Source organism: Tursiops truncatus, chromosome 12 (genome assembly GCF_011762595.2).
Source record: "Tursiops truncatus isolate mTurTru1 chromosome 12, mTurTru1.mat.Y, whole genome shotgun sequence".
Classification (NCBI taxonomy): Eukaryota; Metazoa; Chordata; class Mammalia; order Artiodactyla; family Delphinidae; genus Tursiops; species Tursiops truncatus.
In genome coordinates, this window is record NC_047045.1 from 28,903,961 (window position 1) to 28,931,067 (window position 27,107).

General features: G+C 36.4%; 1 protein-coding gene across 2 annotated transcripts in view; it reads left to right on the forward strand.

The window, feature by feature from the left end:
- The window catches only part of UFL1 (UFM1 specific ligase 1), a 51,829-nt gene that overhangs the window by 9,903 nt on the left and 14,819 nt on the right, over positions 1-27,107 (forward strand). For both annotated transcript variants that reach the window (XM_073789443.1, XM_019929449.3), the window contains 7 exons: positions 4,758-4,855; positions 5,382-5,496; positions 7,589-7,719; positions 21,235-21,293; positions 23,376-23,522; positions 24,806-24,981; positions 25,611-25,790. In XM_073789443.1, coding sequence (XP_073645544.1) covers positions 4,758-4,855; positions 5,382-5,496; positions 7,589-7,719; positions 21,235-21,293; positions 23,376-23,522; positions 24,806-24,981; positions 25,611-25,790 — 906 coding nt within the window. The remainder of the gene's footprint in view (positions 1-4,757; positions 4,856-5,381; positions 5,497-7,588; positions 7,720-21,234; positions 21,294-23,375; positions 23,523-24,805; positions 24,982-25,610; positions 25,791-27,107) is intronic.

The following is a 27,107-nucleotide window of genomic DNA, read 5'->3' on the forward strand; positions in this document are numbered from 1 at the left end:
AACACAGCCAAGATCAATTTGTTTTCAAAATAAGTTTGGTCCATTGACAGCATAGGCTCCTCCATGCTGACTCTGGTGTAACTCCTCAGGAGTCTCAGACTAAATTCCCAAAAGGCCTCTCAAGGCCAAGAAAGCCATGCCAAAGGCCTGCCATCAGATTTTGCTTAGGTGGATTTCTGTCTTCTAGAGGTCCCTAAAGTATTTTGAGATTCCTTTACATGTCAGGAGGCAGTCTTTTTTATTTACCTGATAAGGCTGTTCATAACCCAAGGATCTCCAATTTCTGGAGGGACCAGGCAAAGAGAAAAATGTTTTAATTTTATCCTCAGGTGTAAATTACCAAATTGTTGTAAGCCATAAGTAGCTTGAGGAGAAGGGCTTTTATGTATCTGAAAAACAAAGATTAGAAGTTGGTAATATGTCAGAGTCATAAAAATTAATCATATTTACCAGTTCCTTTAATCCCATGTAATTAATTTTTGTTCTGTTTGAGTCCACTTTTTCCATTAGTTTTGTTGACCTTGCCTGATGATTGAGGATGATAGTTACAGTGATAATTTCAAGAAGTTTGTGTTAAGGCTTATATGATTTGTCTAGTGAAGTGGGTGTCTTGATCACTGGAGGTTGAAGAAAGTATACCCCAAGTGGAAAACACATTTCTTAACCATTTCCTTTTCATTGTGAGGGCATCAGCCCTGTAGCCAGGGAAGGCTTTAACCCATCAAGTAAAAATGGAGTTTGCCAGGGAGCTGGGAAAAGCCAGGTGGCCATCTTGGATTTCCCATAACCCTGTTTAATTTACAGCTATTGTTTACCCATTTTAAGTTCCCTGATTTAGGAGTAGACCATTGCCATGTTACAAGGACATCAGGATGGCAGAGTCTGACAGTCAGGGGTTAATCTTTGTAGAAGCAGAGTGAACTTTATCTACATGTGTCATGATCTTTACAGATTCTGTCATTGTTACCTTTTATTTGACAATGTTCCTCCTGTAATTTAATCTGTCAAATAATCCCAGTTAGTGTAATATTTTTCTGAGATGCCTCAGGGGCCCTGTGAAGTGCCTTGAAGTTAGCTGGAGGTCAGAAGAACTTTAATTAGAATTTGACACTTGGGAAGTTTGTTAAAAAATATCAAAAAAATATCAAAAAGTTTTAAAACAGTCAAATAGAATCATAGATCATTGTGAAATAATACTTATTTACTCAACCAAAGTAACAAAAGATTTCAAAAGCAAATACAAATCACCTAAAGACAAAGAAATTCACACAGTCTCTTATCAAAAGTAGCATTCCAAGAAAACTTTGTTCTCTTAACAGAGAGAGAAAAAATTCCAGTCTTCATATCTTCTATCACCGACAACATATATTCTACTTGCTTCACACAGTGAAATGCTTCCCTTATCATTTTAGTAGCTTTAATTACGTATTATACTTGTTAACCCTTAAAAACCTTAACCTCTAGTGAAAACCAAGAAGAAAGCAATTGTGAACTGTTTGTCGTATTGGTATTTCCTGATTAGCAAACTTAATATATTCCATAACCTCTAAAAACATGCATTTTCCCAAAGCCCAGTTTCTTTTCTCAATGTAGTACAAGGCATGTGTCTGATAAACCCAAACATCTTTAGTTTCCCTCTTGCGAGAAGACAAAAGTAGGTGAATTTAGATTTGTTCAGCAATCAATATTTCAGTATTTTATCTTAAAAATGATTTAGACGTTTAATGACTTTTTATCATTTGACTTGATTTAGCAAAACTAAAGTTTCAAGGTACCAAAAATCTGGAAAAACTAAAACATAATTATTCCCACACTGTTTACTCAAAAGCTTTTATCCCATACCAAGTTAATTCTCTTGTTGACAAATGTAACAGATACAGTGTGAACTTAATGACTTTCAGTAAACCTAGGTAAAACAAAGGTATTATACTTAATATTGATGACTCTAAAGACATGTCTGTATTAATAAACTTAAACTAACTTTAATATCAGATAGCAATTCAATACTGAATATTTCCCAGATCATGTGAACCTGAAATTTGTTTAGCTTAGTTTCTCTTATATATAGAATTGTTTGATTTATAAGCACTTACTTTTCTTTCAGCCAATTAAATAGAGTTCATTTACGAATTAGCCTCAGCAATATTATCCACAGACAGAGACACATACTGAGATATACATAAATCCAGACAGACAGAGATCTCACAGTTTCTGCTTGAGGTTTAAAATGCCTCTTTGCTTTTTTTTTTCCCTTGGCTTGAAGTTCTACTAATTAACCCAAGGCTGAAGTCTCAGGCAAAGTGGGCTTTGTTTGTCTCTCAAGGACATGATAAGAGTTAACTTCAGGCTTTCTCCTAGGCGTATTTTTGTTCTCTCAGGATCAGAATTCTGAAAAAAAGTATTTTAACAAGCTAGCTTTCTCTAATTGCATATGCAGAAAGAACCAGTTTTGCAATTTCAAAAGGGTTTTATCTTAACCAGTTTTTTCTGGAGTCTAAAGAGTATTGTGGCCACACAGTGTCAAAAAAAAATCATCTTTTTCTGTATTCATAGTTTCATAGCTAGAATTTAGACCAAAGAGTGCTCAAATTGGCCCTAATGACAGAGGCAGACTGGCTGATACATTGTTGTCCCAGGGATACCTTCCATGGTGTTTATGACTAAAAGTGGACAGAAAGAACAAAAAGAACTTAGTGCCCTGGGAGCGTTTCTGAGGGGTGTTTTTTTTTTTTGGTTTAGAAGGAGATCCTCCCATGTTGAATAACCTGCAACTGAGAACAGTGCTTCTAGAAATGAAGTCCAGCATCCTGGAAACATTACTAGGAGGCACCTGGAGGAGATTCAGAGTGTCCTCTGAATGTCCTTCAATCTTAATGCTGATGGGCTTTGGAGCATCCTGTACTCCCCCACTGATTTCTAACCAGACATCTCTGGTCAGCTTTGGTTTCTTGCACAGGGTGCCCTCCCTTCTTAGCTGGGGTGGACATTTGAACCAGTGCAGAGTGGTTGCCGGTTTTCCCTTAAGCTTTATAGACATCAGATCTCCCCTATGTCCTATAACAAGATTTCCTACTGGGATGTACTCCTCGGGGTTGAGCATTTGTAAAATTTATGACATTATCTGCTGGGAATTGGCCAGCCCAATAGGCTGTCCATAGCAGTGTAAGGGCTGCCAAAGCTTGAGGGGTTGGGGGGTCCGAGAGGTAAAAGGAGGAACTCTTGGAAGAATTGGAGTTGGGAAACATGATTATTTCCAAAGTCATATGCCCTGGTGTTTTTTGTAACAAAGATAAGACCTCAGGGAGCCTGTGCACTCAGCCTGACAAAGACAGCATTGGCAGTTTAGAAATAAAAAGCAAAAGATCTTCTCCCAGGAGGGTGTGAAAATATGTAGTGAAAAACAGACCCTTATGTGCAAGAAAAGTAGGAAAGAAAGGTGCAGGCCAAAGGAGAAGCTAAGGAAGATAGTGCAAGCAGAGGTCTCTAGCCATAGTTGAGCAAGACGTGCAAGTTACCTTGGAAGCAATCCAAGTCATGGCACCAGACGACGTCGGCAGGTGAGAGGACCTTGGTCCTTGTCTTCTTGAGAGAAAAAATTCACAAAAAGACATTGTAAAGCAGGCACAAGATCTATTGGAAGCACAGTATGTGCAAAGAGAACAAAGAACCAGGTTATTTAGAGCAAAGCAAAAATATGCACCCAGAGAAGAGTGCAGGCATCCTCCCTAATGAGGAGCACACCAGAGAGGTGATTTAAATCACTTATATGGAGAGAGTTTTTCCAGGTGTTTGTTTTTCTCTGGCCAGTCATCTTGCTTCGTTTCCAACCTCCGACCTGACCCAGGATGCTTCTCCATATGCAGGTGCATCTTTTTGCCAAGATGGATTCCAGCGCAGCAGCCTATGGGACATTGACAGCACCTATTATGGGGTAGCGCGCCTCCCTTTTTGACCCCCGAGGAGTCTTTCTGCACATGTGCAGTCAGGGAGGTCTCCTTGACCTCAGGAGTGATAGATGTGGTCATCTTATCTCTCTATTCTGGCAGAGCTCAGCTCCTGCCATTAGCTTTGTCCTTGAAGTGTCTAGGGAACACAAACCTCCAATTTACTCTGCCTGACAAACTTTAACTGTTCAGCCCAGGGGCCCATCTACATCTACCTCCCAGCTCAGAACCACCAGCCAGGATCTGCCGAGAAGCCTTGTTCACGAAGCCGACAGCAGGTTTGGCTGACGTCTTAGCAAGCCTGAGAACCACAGCAGGGGCTGAGATGCATGGGCCAACTTGATCCCCTGAATTCTGGCCTGCAGAGCCTCTCCTGAGCGAGAGAGCCAGGGCTGGGTTGATCTTGGGCCAAGTGGCTGCCTGTGGGGCGGCAGTCTGGTGACTGCTCCGAGGCAATGGGTGGTTTGGGTCGCAGACTCACCAACTCACTGTGTGATCTCTGGCAGGTTGGGACTTGCCTGTTGCGCCCCACCAGACTCCCCAGGCTCCAGGGGGACTCTGGAGGAGAAAAGACCCCTGAAATGGTGTAACTTCTTAATACGAACTTTCTTAGCAAGTGAAAATGTACTTGTTCAGAAATCAAAGTAAATAAGCAACAAGCCTCTAATTTTTTATTTGAGACTTGTTATAATATTTCATATCAATTTGAAATTCACCTAAGGATAAGTAAGTTTTTTTTTAAGTTCTAAATATGTAATTTCAAACTTAAACAGTATGAACTTATCACTAATAGAATTTGTACTTATTTTTCAGGCGATTAATGTGGATCTGACTCATATTGAAAATAGAATTGGTGACATTGTTAAATCAGAAAGACATGTTCAGCTAGTGTTGGGACAACTGATAGATGAGTATGTACGATATTTAAGTACACTTTTTTGTTTTCTTTTTTTGTAAGTAAATTTATACTTAAATTTAGAACAGTTGTGGCCACTTCAGCATTTTGTTTAGAACACTTAGTGCTGATTTTCATTGTAAGGATCATTGTACTTAAAAAGTAAGTATTTACTTGTGTGGAGTACTTGGAAATAATATAACTTTTATTTTTTTCTGTTGTTTTAAAGCGACACAAAACATAATTTTTATCATCTTTCCTGTATGAGTTTAACTCTGAAAGCAGAATTGTTCCAAAAATATTAATGAAAATGATTGCAGAATTTTAATTGTTGAAAACAATTTCAGCATTTATTATTTGATTAACCTTACATTTAGTTAAATTGATAAGAAAATTTTCAGAATATGAGTAATGAATGGTGTTTACCTAAACATATTCATTACTTTTGAGGCATACCTTATTGCAACAGGAATTAGACATAATAGATAGAGGAAAATTATTATTCCTAATTGGGTTTTCCTTTTTTTTTTTTAAACTATTAGGAACTATTTGGATCGGTTAGCAGAAGAGGTAAATGATAAATTACAGGAAAGTGGTCAGGTAACCATATCCGAACTGTGTAAAACCTATGATCTTCCCGGAAACTTTCTGACACAGGTATTTTTTTCTTAATACTATAATATGTCTTTTCAGATAAATAAAAGAATTTTAATGGGAGGGAAGAAACTATACCTTCTTACCATTAATTGATTTTTTGCAAGTGTTTGACTACTGATGTTCTAACAATATATTTGGGGAATACTTAAACATTGATGGCTCTGATGAGATTGTTTAGACGTGATTGTAATCTTCCTGAACCCAGAGACACCCTAAACTTAAGTAGACTTAAGTTCTAGGCCTGCTTTGATGCAGTAGCAGGTATACCATAAGCATATAGGTTTATTTAATGTTCTGATAACAACTGTACAGAAACTTTAACCAGGGTATCATCAGTTCTGATTGCCTAGTTATATTTTAAGAAATATTTTAAGAAATAACTGATGAAGACTATAATTTAGAAGGGGTGCTACTGGCATCTTGTGTGGTAAAGGTCAAGGCTGATGCTAAACATCCTGCAGTGCACAGAACATCCCTTCCCAACAAAGAATTTTCTTGCCCAAAATGTAAGTAGTACCAACATCTTTTGATGTCACCTTTTTTCCTCTAAACTGTCAGTGTGACAGGAAGAAGAACCAAGGAATCACTTATATTCTCTTCATTTTTGGTACTTGTGTCAATACTCAAATCAGATATCTTGATTTATAGTGTAATAACAATGCTACCTGAAAATAGAGGCTAGTTCCCTGTTTGTTTTTTCTTAAAATGGTTTGACATTTTAGAATTATAGAAGTCCATTTGGTACAGTGGAAAGTGCATGGGCTTTGGAGTTAAACAGACCTTGATTTGAATTCTGGCTATGCCACTGCTTAGTTATTCAGTGTCAGGAAAATTATTTCATGTCTTTTGTGCTTCCAGTTACATATCTGAAAATGGGAATAATTGTCTCTTTCATAGATCTCAGTGAGGCTATATTCATGATATATCTACTGAAATGGCTGGCACAGTGGAAGTACTCAATAAATGATGGTTTTGTTTTGTATTTACTGCAACAAATCAGGGAAAAGCCAAATCTCTTTTTAGGTATACTTTAACTTAACAAACCATAATTGCATGAGATTAATTTATAATACAACAGATTTACTCACTCATTTTAGCTGAGTGATTTCTTCTAATTGCATCTAAAATACCATTTAGGGCATAGATCTGTTTTACAAAGCATTTCAGGAGCCTAAGCTCCTGAGCAAATGTATGTAAATCACAGAAGATAAAATCGGCAAATACATGTAAATCACAGAAGGTAAAAAAAAAAAATTTTAGACACTTAAATAAAAGTATCAGAACAGATTCAAATGATTTCTTATAAAATTGTGCTACTGATACATTTTAGAAATATATATAGTTTCTTAATAGTTTCCAGTTTTAATTTTTCTCAGAATCACAGGCAGTATTCTAAAAGCTCATTAAGAAGTTGTTTGGAAAGCATTTTTCTGTACCATAAAAGTATCAGCCAGCTGACTTGAGTAGATTTAACTTGTCCTGGGAAGGCAAATATGTCCAGGCTTATTTTATATGTACCTGATCCCAGTCATAGTGTAGCTGTGGAAAAATACTCTCTTGAGATTACCAAGAAATCAGGTTGTCTGTCAGTATAGATTTCTGGACACAGTTTGTTAATATTTGCATCACAGAAGATAACTTTTCAGGTCTTATGTTTCCCTAGGTCGCAGAATCTTGGAATAACATTTATTTCTCTCTGTTAGTGTTAGAAGCTCCATATAGGATCCTCTCCAAGACCCATGTATATGTCTTGGCTGTCTATGTGTCAGACTGCCTGTATCTAGAAAATTGGTTAATCAATCTCTTTTATTTTACCATAGAAATAGGCCTTATTTTAGCATGTAGCTGAGCCTTTTAACATTCAACTATTTGATTTATTCGATTCTTGTCTCTGCCATAAGATTATGAAGTTTCGTAGATCCTAAGTCTTCATTTTACCTTATATATCTTGTTAATTCATGCTTGCTGAAATTATTCAGTCATATGATTAATACAGCATCAGCATGCAACATGACGCTAGTAAGACTGTACAAATGTAAATGTGTAATTTTCTTTCAAATTAATAAGAATTTTCATCCATCTTTACCCTCAGGCGCTAACTCAGCGACTAGGTAGAATTATTAACGGACACATTGATCTTGATAACAGAGGAGTAATATTTACTGAAGCTTTTGTAGCTAGACATAAAGCACGCATCCGTGGGTTGTTCAGTGCTATTACCCGGTAAGCATATTTTAAATTATGTATATTTTTACATTTGTTTGATTATTGTATGCTTTTTTTTTTTTAAAGCAGAATCTCATTCAGGCCCCTAGTTTATTAAATAGACAGAGGGCAGCTTCTGTGAAATAGGAATGGGGATTCCAGAGCCCTAGAATGTGGCCACACTCTCTCCAACACACATCTCCTTTACTTGCCTACCTTCACCATCCTTATGACCCCAGATGTACTTCTGCAGAACACCCAGATCATATATAAAGTCACCCTGGGATCATGGAAAGAGTATGCAGTCAGAAGTCCTTGGGTCATATCCCTATCACATAGTAACCTTGTGACCTTGAGTAGATAAGTCAGTCAGTCACCTAACTTCTTTGGGCCGCAGATGGGGCTGGATGACTTTAGAACTTTTTTTTTTTTACTAAATAACATTCTAGAATTCTAATGAATAACAATTTTACTTTCAAAATCACTTGAACTTAATGTTTGGGCCCTGTGTAACAAACTCCAGTGTGGAATTAAGAAAAACTACATTCTCAATTCTCTCTTTTCTCCTGTGTCATTTAGTTTATCTCAGTGGTTTTTGGGTCCCACCAGCATTTAAATGTCCAGATTTCTCCATTTTAAAACAATCAAACCTCTCTCAACCCCATCCACTCCCTTTACCATCTTGTTTATTCCTTTCCTTAAAGTGAACCTTCTCGAATTGATGTCTACAGTTACTATCTCAGTTTTCTTACCTTTATTCACTTCTCAACTCACCCACCTGGCTTCTACAACTTACGTAGCAATGATGTCAGTATCATTAAATTTAATGGGTATTTCCTGTCCTTGTTTTACTTTATAGCACCATTTAACCCCAATTACAGCTTCCTTCTTAAAATGTTCTCATCTCTCTTTTTTTTTTTTTTCTTAACACTATACTTTCCTGGTTTCTTTTTACCTCTTTTGGCTGTACCTTATTAGGCTGTACCTTTTCTGGCTCTTCCTCCTTTCACGAGCCTTGAAAGTTTTGTTTCAGGCCATCTTTTCTTCTCAGTCCTGTACTGTCTGCCTAGGTGCTTTCACCTTTCTTCTAAGTTTCAGACTCATACTATCTGTACAGCATCTCTGTTGAAGTGTTTTATTATAAGTGCCTCAAATTCAGCATATTTAAAATAACTCACTACTGTCCCACTTTCCACCTCTTCTGAATTTATTCTTCCACTGGTGTTTCCATTACCAGTAAATATCATCATCAGGTTGGTTTTGCCAGAAAACGGGGAGTCCTTCTTTATGCCATCCTTTCTCTTACCTCCCTTTCCATAACACAACATCTTTTGAATTCATATTTTAAATATTTATGTAATCTTTACTTCTCTGACATCACCATTCTTACCACTTCAGTCCATTTTTTACCTAGACTGTTTCAGGAGCTTTCTAACAAGTCCCCCTTCTTCTACTTTTATTACTTTTCAGGACATTTTTTCGTGGCAGCCACAGTGATTTCTTTTTGTCATTCAACAAATCAAAAGCACTCATTGAACACCTAATACATTCAGGGCCCTGGTGGAACAAAAGACTAAAAGGATAGAAGAGAGAGCTTGCAATCTAATGCAACAGTTTTCTTTCTCTCTTTCTTCCTTTTTTTATCTCACACTTACAGAAAAGTTGCTAGAGAACCTTTTTGTTTTTTAATTCTGTCACATTTGAGAGAAAGTGGCTGACATGATGTCCCATAATCACACTTTAGTCTGTATTTCCTACAAACAAGGGCAGCGTCCTATAGAACTACAATACAAACATCAAAATCAGAAAATTGACCGTGATCCATTACTACCATCCAGTCCGTGGGTCCCATTCATGTTTTACCAGTTGTTCCAATAATATTCTTTATACAAAAAGGATCCAGTTCAGAATCACATAGTGCATTTAATTGTCATGTCATGTCTCCTTAGTCACTGGAACACTTACCTTACTTTCATGACCTTGACACTTGAAGATCACAGGCCAGTTATTTCATAGAATATTAAATCTTTTCTTTCTGCTACTTTGTCATATTTATATTCAGGTTATGCATCTTTGGCAGGAATATCACAAAAGTGATTATATGTTCTTGTCATTGAACCCTATCAGGTGGCATACAATTTAGATTTTTCCAGTTACTGATGAGGTGCACTGTGACTTCTTAATAAGGAGATATCTGCTAGGCTTCTCATAAAGATTCTTGTTTCCCTTTATAATTAAGTATTTATGGGGAGGGCAGTTTGAGATCATGTGAGTTACCCTGTTTTTCATCAAATTTTCAGTTTATTCATTTATTAAATCACTGTGGACTTATGGTTTTCTATATTATTCATTGGATTATAATCTATTGTTACCATTATTTAGATTTTCAAATTGGCTCTGATTTAGCTAGTGGAAGGCCTTTCAAGCTGGCTTCTGTGTCCTTTTGACGTGTCCCCATCATTCTTCCAACACTTCTTTCTGGCGCAACAAGAAGTTCCAGGCTCAGTTCATACTTTACCTGTTCCAACCTTGGAATCAGCCATTTCTCCAATGAGCCCTGGTTCCTTTTAGTAGAGTATAGTATTTAGAAACCAAGATCTGGACACTAGGTTGTTTATTGTTGTTTGGTTGTTCCTACTCCCAAGCCCTCTCAGCAGACAAGCTAAGGTATACACGTTACACAATTGTATACACCCCCCTATATATCTATATTTTTGTATTTTTGTTTATCAGGAACCATGAGTTCACACTGATACCTCCAACACTCTAAGTCTTGTTCTAGTTTTCTCCTTTTCCATAATTGTAACTCCCTTCTCTGTCCATGAGAAACCTAGCTCCCATTATCCTTAATATATTTACTTATTTGATTAATTCCCCTTTATGTGACTGATCTCCCATTTGCTGCTACAGCTCTCTTCCCTATGTGGATGTCTGCTTTACATAGGCTCTGACAGATTCCACCAGATCACCCTTCTAACACAAGAACAGTAGTTTTTTCCAGGAGAGGAACTGAGTAGCTGAGTGATAGGAATGGAGGGGGACTCCGTTTTGTAACTTTTTTGTACCCTGAACGTTTATCACTTAGTCAAAAAAACAAAAATAAACTAAAAGTGTATTTTTCCTATTAACAAATATTTATCCTTTTTCTTTGACTAGTTTTTGTGGTGAGTGTAGTTATCATCTGGTTCAGCAAATAATATTTTCCTGACTCATAGTAGCCCTGAGTTTCTCTGTATGGAGGTATTATCAAACCATGAGAGCAAAAACAAATTTTGAGCCACAAAAGATGTTGCTAGGCTGTGTGACTTCTAGATAGTTCCATTTAAGGTAATGTATCTTCATATTTGCTTCTTAAATACAAGGAACCAACTCAGTTTTCTGGTCTAACTTCAGAGAGAAGACCTGCATCTCTGATTGAAAAGGGTTTATGTTTATTGTTACTATAGGTAGCCAGAAAGAAAGAGCAGGAAGTAGTTAGTGAGAAGAATACTAAGCTACATTGTATTCCAGATTGAAATAATTCAGCAGCTAAGTTTCATTGTACAAAAAAAGCTAGAAATTTTGTGCAATCCAATTAAACTTTTATTGAACGCCCACAGTAAGTTATGCACCCAGCAGTTTTAAGATAAAGTTCTTCAAGATGCCCTCTGCATTTTTGTAGGAATGTGTTCAGGTAGAAAGGAACAGAAAACAAAAAACATGAGAAGGTTGTAATAAGATAAACAGGAGAGCAAACTTCACGTAATTGGACCTAATTGGTCCGGGGTGGGGGGGGGGGGGGCTCTAGATAATTCAACTGAAAATTTTAGGTAAAATAATTTAATACAAACCAAATTGATCTATATAGGAATTTGGTAAAAATAATAGTTTAGTCAAAAATCCCCAAACACAGCGGTTTTAAGTATTAATTCATATTTAGACAACTGTTTCTGCTCTCCCAGGTTTGTCATAGGGAAAATTTATAACATTTCAAATAATCAACAAGAGAGAATCAAGTAGTTAGAATAACTTAAAAGTCTTTTAGTTATATGTGTAAGAATAAAAACACAGACTAAACCTAAACCAGAGAACTGGTATAATTGGCTTAAAATGAATAGGGATGAAAAAATTGGAGTCAGAAAAAAGTCTAGACCTTTTTTTCAATAGTTTCCTTTACTTAAAATAATTGTAATTATTATAAAAGAAAAGCATTCACAGGGATCTATCCAAAAGAAATGAAAACATATCTCTGCACAAAGGCATGAAACAAATCTTCATAGCAGCATTATTCATAATAGCCCCAAACTGGAAATAATCCAGGTGTCCATCAACTGACAAATGGATACAAACAACAAAATATGGTATATCCATATACCAGTATGCTATTCAGCAACAAAAAGGAGTGAATACTGATCTGTGCTTTATTATGCATGAACCTCAAAGACATGCTAAGTAAAAGAAGCTGGACACAAGAGACCACATACTGACTCCATTTATAAGAAATCTCTAGAAAAGCACACTTGTAGAGGCAGAAAGCAGATCAGTGGTTCCCTAGGTCTACGGGTGGCAACAGGAATTAACTGCAAATATCTGGGAAGGAACTTTTTGGGTGATGGAAACCTTCTAAAACTGGATTGTGGTGTTGGTTGCTCAGTTCTATTAATTTATTGAGATTGTTGAATTGTATACTTAGAATTGGTTAGATTTATATGTAAATTTTGTATATCTCATTAAAGCTGTTCAAAAAAAAAAAAGAAATGGGGCTTCCCTGGTGGCACAGTGGTTGAGAGTCCGCCTGCCAATGCAGGGGACATGGGTTCGTGCCCTGGTCCAGGAAGATCCCACATGCCGTGGAGCGGCTGGGCCCATGAGCCATGGCCACTGAGCCTGCGTGTCCAGAGCCTGTGCTCCGCAACAGGAGAGGCCACAACAGTGAGAGGCCTGCATACCGCAAAAACAAAACAAACAAACAAAGAAGTATATAATCATTATAGAAAAGACTGATAAGCAAAAGAGAAATTAAAGTGGATTTCTCCCAGTCATACACCCTAACTGGAATACAGCATTCAGTTTCCTTTCAGTATGTTCGTGATCTCATTTTTCTTCAGAAATGGAATCATATAACATTCACTGACTTCCCAGGTGAGGGGAGCCTCACAGACAGAAAAAATAGAATGAACAAGAAATTAACATACAATAAAGGGCAAGACAGATAGTCAAGAGTCACCAAATTTGAGGTGAAATTTTGGTGGGAAAGCAAATTGATCACAGAATGGGAAGACAGATCAATTACCTGGTATTTCAATAGCATAATTCTGCTTAAGGATGTAAAATTTGGTGCAGTTTTTTTTTTTTTAGTTGATTTACAGTGTTGTGGTGGTTTCTGGTGTTCAGCAAGCAATTCAGTTATACATATATATGTGTATATATATTTTTCTTCATGTTCTTTTCCATTATACTTTATTACAGGATACTGAATATAGTTCCCTGTACTATACAGTAGGACCTTCTTGTTTATCTATTTTATATATAGTAGTTTGTATCTGCTAATCCCAAACTTCCGATTTATCCCTCCCCCACCCCTTTTCCCCTTTGATAACCATAAGTTTTCTATGTCTGAGTCTTTCTGTTTTGTAAATAAGATCATTTGTATCATAGTTTAGATTCCATATGTAAGTGATGTCATATGGCATTTGTCTTTCTCTGACTTCACGTTGTATGATAATCTCTAGGTCCATCCATGTTGCTGCAAATGGCAACATTTGATTCTTTTTTATGGCTGAGTAATATTCTATTGTGTGTGTGTGTGTGTGTGTATATATATATCACATCTTCTTTATCCATTCATCTGTTGATGGACACTTAGATTGCTTTCACATCTTGGCTATTATTAATAGTGCTGCTATGAACATTGGGGTGTGTGTATCTTTTAAAATTAGAGTTTTTGTCTTTTCTGGATATATGCCCAGGAGTGAGATTGCTGGATCAAAAGGTAGCTCTATTTTTAGTTTTTTAAGGAACCTCCATACTGTTTTCCACAGTGGCTGCACCAGTTTACATTCCCACCAACAGTGTAGGAGGGTTCCCTTTTCTCCACACCCTTTCCAGCATTTATTATTTGTAGACTTTTTGATGATGGCTATTCTGACCCATGTGAGGTGATACCTCATTGTAGTTTTGATTTGCATTTCTCCAATAATTAGTGATGTTGACCATCTTTTCGTGTGCCTATTGGCCATCTTTATGTCGTCTTTGGAGAAATGTCTATTTAGGTCTTCTGTCCATTTTTGATTGGGTTGTTTGGTGTTTTTTGTTTTTTTTTTAAATTGAGCTATATAAACTGTATATTTTGGAAATAACTCCTTGTTGGTCACATTGCTTGCAGACATTTTCTCCCAGTACGTAGGTTGTCTTTTCATTTTGTTTATGGTTTCCTTTGCTATGCCAAAGCTTATCAGTTTGATTTGGTCCCATTTGGTTATTTTTGCTTTTATTTCTGTTACCTTGGGAGGCTGATCTAAGAAAACATTGCTACAATTTATGTTAGATAATGTTTTGCCAATGTTCTCTTCTAGGTGTTTTATGGTGTCATGTCTTATATTTAAGTCTTTAAGCCATTTTTGAGTTTATTTTTGTGTATGGTATGAGGGAGTGTTCTACTTTCATTGATTTACATGTGGCTGCCCAGCTTTCCCAGCCCACTTGCTGAAGAGACTGTCTTTTCCCCATTGTATATTCTTGCCTCCTTTGTTGAAGATTAATTGACCATAGGGGTGTGTGGGTTTATTTCTGGGCTCTCTTTGTCTTCTGTTATTGTTGTTTTTGGCCGTGTGGCTTGCGGGATCTTAGTTCCCTGACCGAGGATTGAACCTGTGCCCTTGTCAGTGAAAGCACAGAGTCCTAACCACTGGACCACCAGGGAATTCCCTGGGCTGTCTTTTCTGTTGCATTGATCCATGTGTCTGTTTTTGTGCCAATACCATGCTGTTTTGATTACTGTAGCTTTGTAGTATTGTCTGAAGTCAAGGAGGGTTATGCCTCCTGCTTTGTTCTTTTTCCTCAGGATCGCTTTGGCAATTCTGGGTCTTTTATAGTTCCATATAAATTTTAGGATTATTCTAGTTTTGTGGAAAATGTCATGGGTAATTTGATAGGGATTCCATTAAATCTGTAGATTGCTTTGGGTAGTATTAATATTTTAACAATATTAATTCTTCCAATCCAAAAGCATGAGATATCTTTCCATTTCTTTGAATCATCTTCAGTTTCCTTTGTTAATGGTTTGTAGTTCTTAGCATATAAGTCTCTCACCTCCTTGATGAGGTTTATTCCTAAGTATATCTTTTTTTGATGCAGTTTTTAAAGGGAATTTTTTTTACTTTGCCTTTCTGATATTTCATTGTTAGTATAAAGAAATGCAACAGATTTCTGTATGATAATCTTGTATCCTGCTACCTTGCTGAATTCATTTATCAGTTCTAGTTTTTGTGTGGCGTCTTTAGGATTTTCCGTATATGGTATTATGTCATCTGCTTATAATGATAATTTTACCTCTTCCCTTCCAATTTGTGTACCTTTTATTGCTTTTTATTGTCTGATTGCTGTGGCTAGGACTTCTGATACTGTGTTGAACAGAAGTGGTGACAGTGGGCATCCTTGTAGTAAATTTCAGCGGGAATGCGTTCAGCTTTTCACCATTGAGTATTATGTTGGCTGTGGGTTTGTCATAAATAGCTTTTATTATGTTGAGATATGTTCCCTCTGTACCCACTTTGGTAAGAGTTGTTATCATGAGTGGATGTTGAATTTTGTCAAATGCTTTTTCTGCAGCTATTGAGATGATCACGTGGTTTTTGTCTGTTCTTTTGTTTATGTAGTGTATCCCATTGATTTGCTATGTTGAACTATCCTTGTGAACTTGGGATGAATCCCAATTGGTCATGGTGTATGATCTTTTTTATGTGTTATCGGATTCGGTTTGCTAATGTTTTGTTGAGATTTTCTGCATCTACATTTGTCAGAGACACTGGTAATTTTCTTTTTTGGTGGTATTTTTGTTTGGTTTTGGTATCGGGATGATGGTGACTTCATAGAATGTCTTTGGGAGTGTTCCCTCCCCTTCAGTCTTTTGGAAGAGTTTGAAAAGGATCGGTATAAGTTCTTTGTATGGTTGGTAGAATTAATTCCCCAGTGTAGCCATCCCGTCCTGGACTTCTGTTTGCAGGGAGTTTTTTTTATTACAGATTCTGTTTCACTTCTAGTGATCATTCTGTTCAAATTAGTTTGTTTCTTAATTCAGTTTTGGAGGACTGTATGTTTCTAGAAACTTGTCCATTTCTTCTGGGTTGTCCAATTTGATGGCATATAATTGTTCATAGTATTCTCTTATGGTTTTTGTATTTCTGTGGTATCAGTTGTTATTTCTCCTCTTTCATTTCTTATTTTATTTAGTTCTCTCTTTTTTTCTTGGTGAGCCTGGCCAGAGGTCTGTAGGTTTTGTTTACCCTTTGAAAGAACCAGCTCTTGATTTTATTGATTTCTTTTTTTTTAATTGCAGTATAGATTTACAGTGGTGTGTTTCAGGTGTACAGCAAAGTGATTCAGTTACATGTATGTATATGTATATGTGTGTGTATATATATTGTTTTTCAGACTCTTTTCCCTTATAGATTATTACAAAATATTGAGTATAGTTCCCTGTGGTATACAGTATGTCCTTGTTGTTTATCTATTGATATTTTATGTATAGTAGTATGTATATGTTAATTCCAAGTTCCTCATTTATCCCTCCCTCCTACCTTTCCCCTTTGGTGACTATAAGTTTGTTTTCTATGCCTGTGGGTCTATTTCTGTTTTGTAAATAAGTTTATTTGTATCATTTTTTTTTTTTAGATTCCACATATAAGCAATATCGTATGATATTTGTCTTTTTTGGCTTATTTCACTTAGTATGATAATCTCTAGTTCCATCCATGTTGCTGCAAATGGCATTATTTCATTTTTCTTATGGCTGAGTAATATCCCATTGCATGTGTGTGGGTGTGTATGTATATCTGTCACATCTTCTTTATCCATTCATCTATCAATGGACATTTAGGTGGCTTCCATGTCTTGTGTATTGTAAATAGTGCTGCAATGAACATTGGGATGCATGTATCTTTTTGAATTATAGTTATGTCCAGTTATATGCCCAGGAGTGGGATTACAGGATCATATGGTAGCTCTAGTTTTAGTTTTTTTAAGGAACCTCCATATTGTTCTCTATAGTGCCTGTACAGATTTACATTCTCACCAACAGTGTAGGAGGGTTCCTTTTTCTCCATACCCTCTTCAGCATTGTTGGTAGATGTTTTTGATGATGGTCATTCTGACTGGTGTCAGGTGATACCTCATGGTAATTTTGATTTGCATTTTTCTAATAATTGGCATTGTTGAGCGTTTTTTTCATCTGTATTGGCCATCTGTATGTCTTTGGAGAAGTATCTGTTTAGATCTTCTACCTGCTTTTTGATTGGGTTGTTTGTTTCTATTTTTTTAAATCTCTTTTATTTATTCCCTCTCTGGTCTTCATTATTTCCTTTCTTTTTCTGACTTTAGGTTTTGTTTTTTTCTTTTAATTCTTTTAGGTGGTAGGTTAGGTTGTTTATTTGAGATTTTTCTTATTTTTTGAGGAAGGCCTGTATTGCTGTGAACTTCCCTCTAAGGACTGCTTTTGCTGCATGCCATAGATTTTGTATGGTTGTGTTTTCATTGTCAGTTGTCTCAAGGTATTTTTAAATTTCCTCTTTGATTTCATCTTGACCCATTGTTTTTTTAGTAGCAGTTGTTTAGTCTCCATGTAATCGTTTTTTTTCTTGTTTTTCTTTCTGTGGTTGATTTCTAGTTTCATGCTGTTGTGGTCAGAAAAGATACTTGAAATAATTTCTGTCCTTTTCAATTTGTTGAGGTGTGTTTTGTGTCCTTGTATGTGGTCAGTCCTAGAGAATGTTCCATGTGCACTTGAAAACAGTGTGTATTCTGGTTTTATTGGATGTAATGCCCTGAAAATATCAATTAAGTCTAACTATTCTAATGTGTCATTTAGGATCTCTGTTGCATTATTGATTTTCTGTCTGGAAGATCTATCCATTGATGTGAGTCTGGTGTTAAAGTCTCCTACTATTAGTATTTGTTTTATGTATTCAGATGCTCCTATATTGGGTGCATATATGTTAAAGAGTATAATATCTTCTCCTTGTATTGATCCTTTTATCATTATTCAGTGCCCTTGTTTATCTTTTTTTATCGTCTTTGTTTCAAAGTCTGTTTTCTCTGATATGAGTATTGCTACCCCCGCCTTTTTGTCACTTCCATTTGCATGATACATCTTTTTCTATCCCTTCACTTTCAATCTATGTGTGTCATTTGCCCTAAAGTGGGTCTTTTGTAGACAGCATGTTGTAGGCTCTTGCTTTTTTATCCAATCTGCCACTCTTTGACTTTTGATTGGAGCATTTAGTCTATTGACATTTAAGGCAATTATTGATAGATATGTATTTGTTGCCATTTTAAACCTTGTTTTCCAGTTGATTTTGTATTTATTTGTTCCCTTCTTTTTCTTTTTGTCTTCCTATTGTGGTTTGATGGTTTTCTTTTGTATTATGCTTTTGTTCTCTTCTTTTTGTTTTTTGTGAATCTATTGTATGTTTTTGATTTGTGATTACGCTGTTTTTCAAGTATGTTAACCCATTCCTGTATCTACTTGCTACAAACTGGTAGTCATATGGGCTCAAACACATTCTAAAAAAAAAAAATCTGTATTTTCTTACTTTTCTCCCCGGTATTTTTTGATTTCGATGTCCTCTTTTGCACCTTCATGTTTATCCTTTTGCTGTTCATTGTAGTTAATATCGCTTTCACAATAATTTTTTAAAAATCTGTGTACTGGCTTATTTAAGTGATTTACTTTCCAGTTGTGATATTCTTTTTCTTTCCTACAGATTCTTCTTTTCTATTGAGAGAAGACCTTTCAATATTTCTTTTAGGATAGATTTAGTATTGCTGTATTCTTTCAGTTTTTGCTTGTCGGAGACATTCTTTCTGTCTCCTAAATGATAATCTTGCTAGGTAGAGTTTCCTAAGTTGTAGGTTTTTCCCTTTCAGGACATCGAATATATCTTGTCACTCCCTTCTGGCCTGAAACGTTTTTGTAGAGAAATCAGCTGATAGGCTTAAGTAGGTTCCCTTTGTAACTAATTCTTTTGTTTTCTCTTGCTGCCTAGAAACCTCTCTTTATCTTTTAACTTTTGTCATTTTAATTATAATATGTCCTGTTGTGGGTTTGTTTGGGTTCATCCTTTTGGGACCTTCTCTGCTTCCCATACCTGGATATCTGTTTCTTTCCTTAGGTTTGGAAGTTTTCAGCCATAATTTCTTCCAGTACATTTTTGATCCCCTTTTCTCTTTCTTCTTCTGGGATCCCTATGATGTGTAGATTGGCACACTTTATATTATCCCATAGGTCTTATATATTGCTTTCATTTTTTTTCATTTGTCTTTCTGTCTGCTGTTCTTATTGGGTAATTTCCATTATTCTTTCTTCCTAATCATTTATTCATCTGCATCATTCAGTTTGCTGTTTATTGCCTTTAGCTCAGCTTTCATCTCAGCAAATGAGTTTTCTAATTTTTCTTGGTTTCTCTTTATAGTTAGTAACTAGTTCCTTGTTACAGTGATCTGCATTTCTATTGATAGCCTTTCTTAATTCCTTCAGTAGTTTTATTACCTCCTTTTTGAACTCAGGGTCTAGTAGACTGGAGAGGTGTTTCATTTTTTGTTCTTTCAGGGGAGTTCTCTTGATCTTTCATTGCATTTGGCTCCTCTGCTTCATTTTACTTATATTTCTCTTACTGTAAGAGTTTAGGAGAAACAGTTATCTACTGTGGTCTTGGAGGGCTGTTTTTATGTCGGAGCATCCCCGTGTACCCTGCATGAATCTAATATTTTTGGTGTGAGAGCTGTTTTTAGTGTGGGGCCCTGCCACATCTTTTCTCAGTATGTGCTGGCCATTATCCCATTGATGGGGGTGTGACTGGTGTTGTGGTGACCAGAGCCTGCAATGGATATTGAGCAGGGCATCCTCTTTGCTCTGTGGTTGTCACAGCCCTGTTGGGGACAGGGTCTGCTCACCAGTTGTTGGAGTAGAAGCCCCCAGATACATTTCTAAGCTACTGCAGTGTGAGATAGGCAAGACTGGAGTGCTCCCGCTGGGAGAAAAGCCACTGCCTGTTCCTCCACAGGAGCTGTTTGCCGGGAGGGCATCTGTGGTGTTGCCTGTCACTCGTGCAGTCTCACAAAGTATGCTCTTGTTGGCACTGCCCCGGCCCCTCCTCAATCATGGGAATGCAGGCAGTCGACCTGTGTGACCTTCGGGCGCTGTGCTCACAAAACCAGCAGCACAGATCCACTGAAGTCAGGCACCTGAACTGTCATGGTCGCACACCTGGACCTGCCCTGGGAGCTACAGAATCAGCCCAGACCCCAGCTCCACCTCCACGTATGCATGCCCACAAAGCTTGCAGCTGCTAATGCCAGACTTGCCCCAGCCACAGGATCGCCAGTAATCTGCTTGGATGTCCCACAGGTGCTGAGCTTACAAAGCCACCAGCAGCGGCATAAATCTGCAGATTGATCAGCTGCTGGGACACAGCTCAGATTTCAGCCCCACCTCCAAGTGTGGGCAGCACTCCCGGGCTTGCATGCTCCCAGAGATCATAGAGGCAGAGCCACACCTGCTGTGAGCACGCAGAGATTGAGGCTGCTCTGGTGGGGCCTTGCCCCTCCCTTTGCTTGAGGGTCACCCCATTAACAGTGGGGCATCTATGGCAGACCCAGGCTCAGTCCTGTGTGCACCTCCTGTTGCAGCCCAAAGCATACTCCACCCCCTTCAGGCTGTCTCTGCACAGCGAATCCCAGTCCTCTCCCCAGGTCTGTCCCCTGAAGCCCAAGTTTCAGCACCTAGCCCCCATGCCCACTAGCAGACATGCGTCTGGCTGGGGAGTACAGCAAGGTGGTCAGGACCGTCTGTGCCAGCCTCTGTTCTGCCTGTGGCAGGCTGGTTGCTGCATTCTCCTCTGAGCCTCTGAAGCTGTCTTGCTGGCCTGGCTGATGTTCCAGTCAGTGAAGGGAGTTCCCAGTGTGAGGGAACCTTCCCTCTTTCACAGGTACCTCCCAGGGACGTAGATCCTGTCCCAATTCCTTTTTTTTTTTTTTCCTACCCAGTTAAATGGTGATCTTTCTTGCAACTTTGGTTGTATGAGATCTGCCAACATTCAGTAGGTATTCTGTGAGAATTATTCCACATGTAGATGTATTTTTGATACATTTATGGGAGGAGGTGAGCTCCACGTCCTTCTATCCCGCTGTCTTGATCTGTGGTGCAATTTTTGCCTTCATTTTTTTTCTTCTAAATTAATTTTTCATAAACTAATCATCCTAGTTTTTTTTAAATTCATAAGTATGTGTAACTCTATGATGAGTAAAATGTTTTTTTAATTTTTTTTCCTTTCCATAAAGGCCTACAGCAGTGAATTCTTTGATTTCAAAATATGGATTTCAGGAGCAGCTTCTTTACTGTGAGTTTGCTTTAAAGTATATATCACTTAATTAGCTGTTGAAGAGACTAAATGTAAAACTTAACTAATTTTAATGTTTTTGCCTCTTTTAATCTTAAAACTTATGTAACTAAAATATTTCTAGGGGGCTTCCCTGGTGGTATAGTGGTTGAGAATCTGCCTGCCAATGCAGGGGACACGTGTTCGATCCCTGGTCTGGGAAGATCCCACGTGCCACAGAGCAACTGAGCCCCGTGCGCTAAAACTACTGAGCTTGTGCTCTAGAGCCTGCAAGCCACAACTACTGAGCCCGCATGTTGCAACTACTGAAGCCCGCGTGCCTAGGGCCTGTGCTCTGCAACAAGAGAAGCCACTGCAATGAGAAAGAAGCCTGCACACCACAATGAAGAACAGCCCCCACTCGTGGCAACTAGAGAAACCCCGCGTGCAGCAACAAAGACCCGACACAGCCAAAAATAATTAAATAAATTTATTAAAAAATATACATTTCTGGTTGGGAAGTTTCTCTATACCAGTTTTCATATACGTGTCTTGTTATACCCACCAAACATTTAGTGTTGGGTACCTCAAGGGGAGTGGAATAAAAAAAAATTGTGTGTGTATAAAATACTCTGTTATGCATATGCATATAGAGATTTAAAATTTTGGGATTAAGAATAATTTTTACTTTGTTTCTTACAGATTTTTACTACATTTTCTTATGAAAGTAGTGTTTGGCTAAAAAAATTTTTACAAAAGGCTTATAGACATTAAAAATAAATTTGTAGCATTCAAACAGTACAGTAATATCTTCAAAATAATTTTGGTCCATTGACTATTTTGTGTTTTTGTGAAACTCTTATGAGATTTCGAAGGTTTTTTTAAAGCTTGGCTGGAGTAATTTTTAAAAGCAGCGACAATCTTTCAACTCAGGTATCTGTGCAAATATAAAATTGAAATGAATAATGGAAAAGAAATTTAAATACAGAACCAAAAATTAATTTTTGTTCACTATATTTTTCAGAATATGGAGTTCAATTTAAATTTTTAAAGACAAATTTAAAATTAAAATGTGACGTATTTCTGAATTTCCATAATCGGAGTTGGTGAAATTTCATTATAATGTAAAGTTCTTCAAGTAATAACTGATAAATTGATAACTTTGTTTGAATTTAGCTTGGGTTTGTGTTGTACAATCACACAAAATTTAAAATTATGTGCTGCAGTCAATTGTGAAATCTAGACCTTTCTGATGTACTCTAATTTACTCAGCATTGGAATTCTGAAATTCATATGTAAACTAATTTTTATTTCTGTTAAAAGCTAACTTTCCTGAATCATTCTTTGTGCCAGACATCTTTTGACTGTTCTTGTTGGTTCACTTAGGAATAACTCCTTTCTATCTGCTTTGTCTCTTTTTAGGGGATTTTGATATTTAAAACAACAAAGTGTGTAGTCGAATGTTATGGTTTAAATAAAAATCATAAATTTGGTGTTAATGGCAGGCACTAGTAGGTGGCAGAGTTGAGGTTTGGACTTAGGCTATCTGGGTCCATATCCATCCTCTTAACCATGGCATTATATTTCTGTTATAGGTAGGATTAAAATGTGTTCCTTCAGTTTAAACAGTGGAAAAGTAATTAATTTATACAGATTTTCATGGCTTTATTTCACACTGTTGATTCTAATAGGATCCAGGTGTCTTGATTTTTCTAAATATGAGGAAATTGAACTTGGTAACACTAGTGATTGTGTATTATCTATTCTCAGAGTGTGTAATTGTCTACTTTTAATCATGAGATAAATATTGGCATTTTTTCCCCAAAATTAGACTAAAAAATTCAACATTAATATTAATTAGTTTGTATTACAGTTCAGCATCTTTAGCTAGTTACCAAAATTTCCTGAATTTATGACCTGAGTATTCTCATAAATGGCAGGAAAGTTTTGTCTAAAATATAATGTCTTTATTTAGTATGAAATTTAAATTTCAAATTGCTTTTTTAAAGGGTAAGAATAACTAAATTGTGAAATTTTAGTGTTTTACTTTTTGAGATTTTTACCTGCTCTGATTTTTTTCTGTTTGTTTGCTTCTCTTTTAAGCTGTTCTTGAGGAACTTGTTAATAATGGACGCTTACGAGGCACTGTGGTTGGTGGGAGACAGGATAAAGCAGTGTTTGTCCCTGACATTTACTCCAGAACACAAAATACTTGGGTGGATTCTTTTCTCAGGCAGAATGGCTATCTGGGTAACTTTTTTTCTTTTTAACTAAAAATCATTTCTAATATTAAACACATTCTTAGAAAGATTGTACTAGCCCTGGGAGTACACATGTACTTTACTGTTGGCCAGCAGACTATAATGGTTCTTTTTGAGTATAAAAGTAGTCATCACACTGTAGGTTTGTGTGGGTCATGTTAACTGAGTTTAATTCCATAGTTATTGAACAGTTGTAATGTAGAAAGGCCAGAAGCCGGTATTGATTGTTACAAGCCTTCTAGTAATGTGATACTATATGTGATACTTCAGGTTCTTTTTAATTCATGAAAAGTAATTATATTTATTATATCTTGTAACTTATGAAGTTGCTTGGTTTTTTAGTTACATAATCTTAGAAATATTTTATTGCTGTCAGTTTTACAGTGTTCATTTTTATTAGTTATCCAGTACTTCAGAAACATAGAAGTTATTCTAAATTTTGTTTCTGAGGTTCCATCATTTGGATAAAGTAGACTAATTGAATTTAATCATTAAAACAAGTAGCATATATATATAAAACTCAGTTTGATCAATTTCATAACCCAAGTCAAACTATGTAAGGGATCAGTTACCTATAAATAAGTCAGTGTTCAGTTTAAATGTGTGCTAGAATGAATACTGGCTTGGCTTATGTTTTCTTGACTTTCTACAATGTGCCTTCTCAGTTTCTTCAGCCAAGGACTTGGATTAGAATTTTGTTGTAATTAATTTCCTTAAATATTATTATTTGAGGACAGAGGGTGCATGGTAGATATCTCTTAATAACTTTAATGGCTGCAAATTTAAGTCTTAAATTTTTTACTTTTGTTTTATATGCTAAATCTTTTACTAGTGTAAATTAGACTAGAGATTGCTTTGTCCTCAGTTGTCTAATGAAACATTTGAAAAATAAGTTCCATTCCTTTAGTTAACTATAATCAAAATTCCAGTTTTGTTTCTCTACTTAAATCATTACATTCCGTTATCCTCATTTCTACTTTTATTGCTCTTTAGTCCTCATGTTTCCCTTTGACCCCTCAATTGGAGAGAGATAAAGCTGAATTAATGAAGTACTTGATCCAATTTTTCTACAAATATGTTTAGTAATAAAAATTTGGGAAGGTAACATAACCAGGGAATAGGCTATGGTACACTTCTATGTTTTATTCTTAAAAAACTCTATTAGTATACAGTGCATTCACAAAGAATAGATTTTGGTAGAACTTAACTTTTTCTGAGGTTTCTAAAAGGTGTGAATGATGATTCTATTCCAACCTCATGATGTATTTCTAGAATTTGATGCTTTGTCCAGACTTGGAATCCCAGATGCTGTGAGCTACATAAAGAAAAGATATAAGACTACACAACTCTTATTTTTGAAAGCAGCTTGTGTTGGTCAAGAACTTGTGGATCAGGTGGAAGCGTCAGTAGAGGAAGCCATCAGCTCTGGAACATGGGTTGATATTGCAGTATGTTTTATCTTTTTCTTCTTAATTTTCCTTTAAACCAGTGACAACTGATACTTCACTAGTATATGGCCATTTTAAGAATTAGGATGTAGCTTTCAGGAAGGATACTTTCATGGTTGGTGGGGGGAGGAGGGGTATTAATGAAAATGTTAATTTCAGATAGTAGAAAGAGCTAAGAAGAAATGTATTTTGGAGGCAAAGTTATCAGGACTTGAAGTTGGAATGTTTGTGAGTTTTTGAGAGGAACTCAGTGTGACTTATAGGTTTGGGGCCTGATCAACTGAATGGAGAGTGGTTCCATTAATTGAGATGGGGGAGCAATGGGGAAGAGAAGATGGGAGTCTGGGGGCAGGAGGCGCAAACCACGTTGTTTTGAACAGGACATGTTAAAATATGAGATGCCTGTTAGGTATATGAGTGGGGGGAGGTTAGGGAAGCAGTAGGATATGCGATTTCAGAGTTCGGAGTGAGGATAAAGTAGAAATACAATTTGGGAGGTTGTCAGCATATAGAGGGTTTTGAAACCATTGGACTTAACAAGATCACTTAGGGAGAGAATACATATAACAAATGGTTTATCTGTATTATATTGCATTTATACTTTGTTTTCATTTTGTTTGTAATTCTAGCCTCTGCTACCCAGTTCCTTATCAGTGGAAGATGCTGCAATATTGCTTCAACATGTGATGAGGGCACTCAGCAAACAGGCTTTAGCTGTAGTCTTTAGCGATACTATTGTAGTCAGTGAAAAATTTATAAGTGATTGTACAGAACTGTTCAGTGACCTGATGCACCAAAAAGCTGAAAAGGTATGCCAAATTTCCTTTCACCTACTAATTTTAATAGTACTTTCACATTAGAATCATCTGATGACTTTTGAAAAATGAGGTAAGCAGTATACCCAAAACTGAACACTGTGTTGTTTCATACGTTATTTTCCTTCAATGCATCATTCCTTTTTATTTCCTCTCCTGGATTTGTTTTTCTCCTTCTTCATTCCCATCAGAACATAGAAGTTAGAACTTAGGAAGCTGCTTTTATAAATTGAAATCTTACAAATGAAATTATGTATTTCACACTTAAGTCACCTGAGGGTATTGGCCCAACATTAAAATCCATAAAAATGATACCTGTGGATTATATGCATAAATGTATAGTATATTTATCAATCAGTACACATTATATTTACTAAATCTAGCAAAGCCTCATAATTTGACCTATTTGGGATATACCAACGGGATAACTTATTGAGGAAAGAAATTGTTACTATTAAAATTTATTAGTTCCTCAGAGCAACTGCTATGGAAGTGTTTAGAAGCAGAGGTCATGCCAGGTCTGCTTTAATGACTGTTCAATTCATGTTTCTGGTTAGCAGCACCCTCATTATAAAGCTTGCTCATAAAATAGGTAGAAAAAGCCCATTTATATCTCAGACTGTTAATAAATTCATGAGGGCTTATTAAATATATAAATTATATTTATCTATATTCCTTTTAAGCTCCTTAATAGTCTTAAAAATGATATAACTTTTCTACCTTTGGCCTGCAAAGCATCAGAGAGGAGTAAAAAGTACACAGGATTGATATCAGTAAACCTGAGTTCTAATTTCAACTTGTTTACTCTGTTTGCCTTTGACAAATAGACTTCCAGTTTCCTCATCTTCAGAGAAAAGGATGGTGATGCCCACTCTCACAAGGATAAATATAAATTAAGGAGCAATGTAAATAAAATGTTTAGTACATGTTAGCTACCATTTACTAAATGACTACATTATTATTTTCATTTGAGACCCTTTACTAAAATAAAAATTTAACACATTGATTTTTTTTTTCTTGTGCTCCTCCCTCCAACCACAAAAATAAATTCAGGAAAAAAAGTGATTTTTTGTTTGAACTGTTAACATTCTTAACATTTCTTTGCAAAACTGAAAAGCAAATATTTTTAATGTGAAAATGTATGTTTGTCACTACAGATTTAGAACTCTTTCCCATGATAAAGAATCAGTTTCTCAAATTGGAAATAGTTCATTGTTCCTAACATAAATTTATAAAAAGCAAAGATCAAGAATGAGTCCAGAGGGGAAAAAAGTTCACATGCCTAAGTATGCAACTCATATGTGATCATTA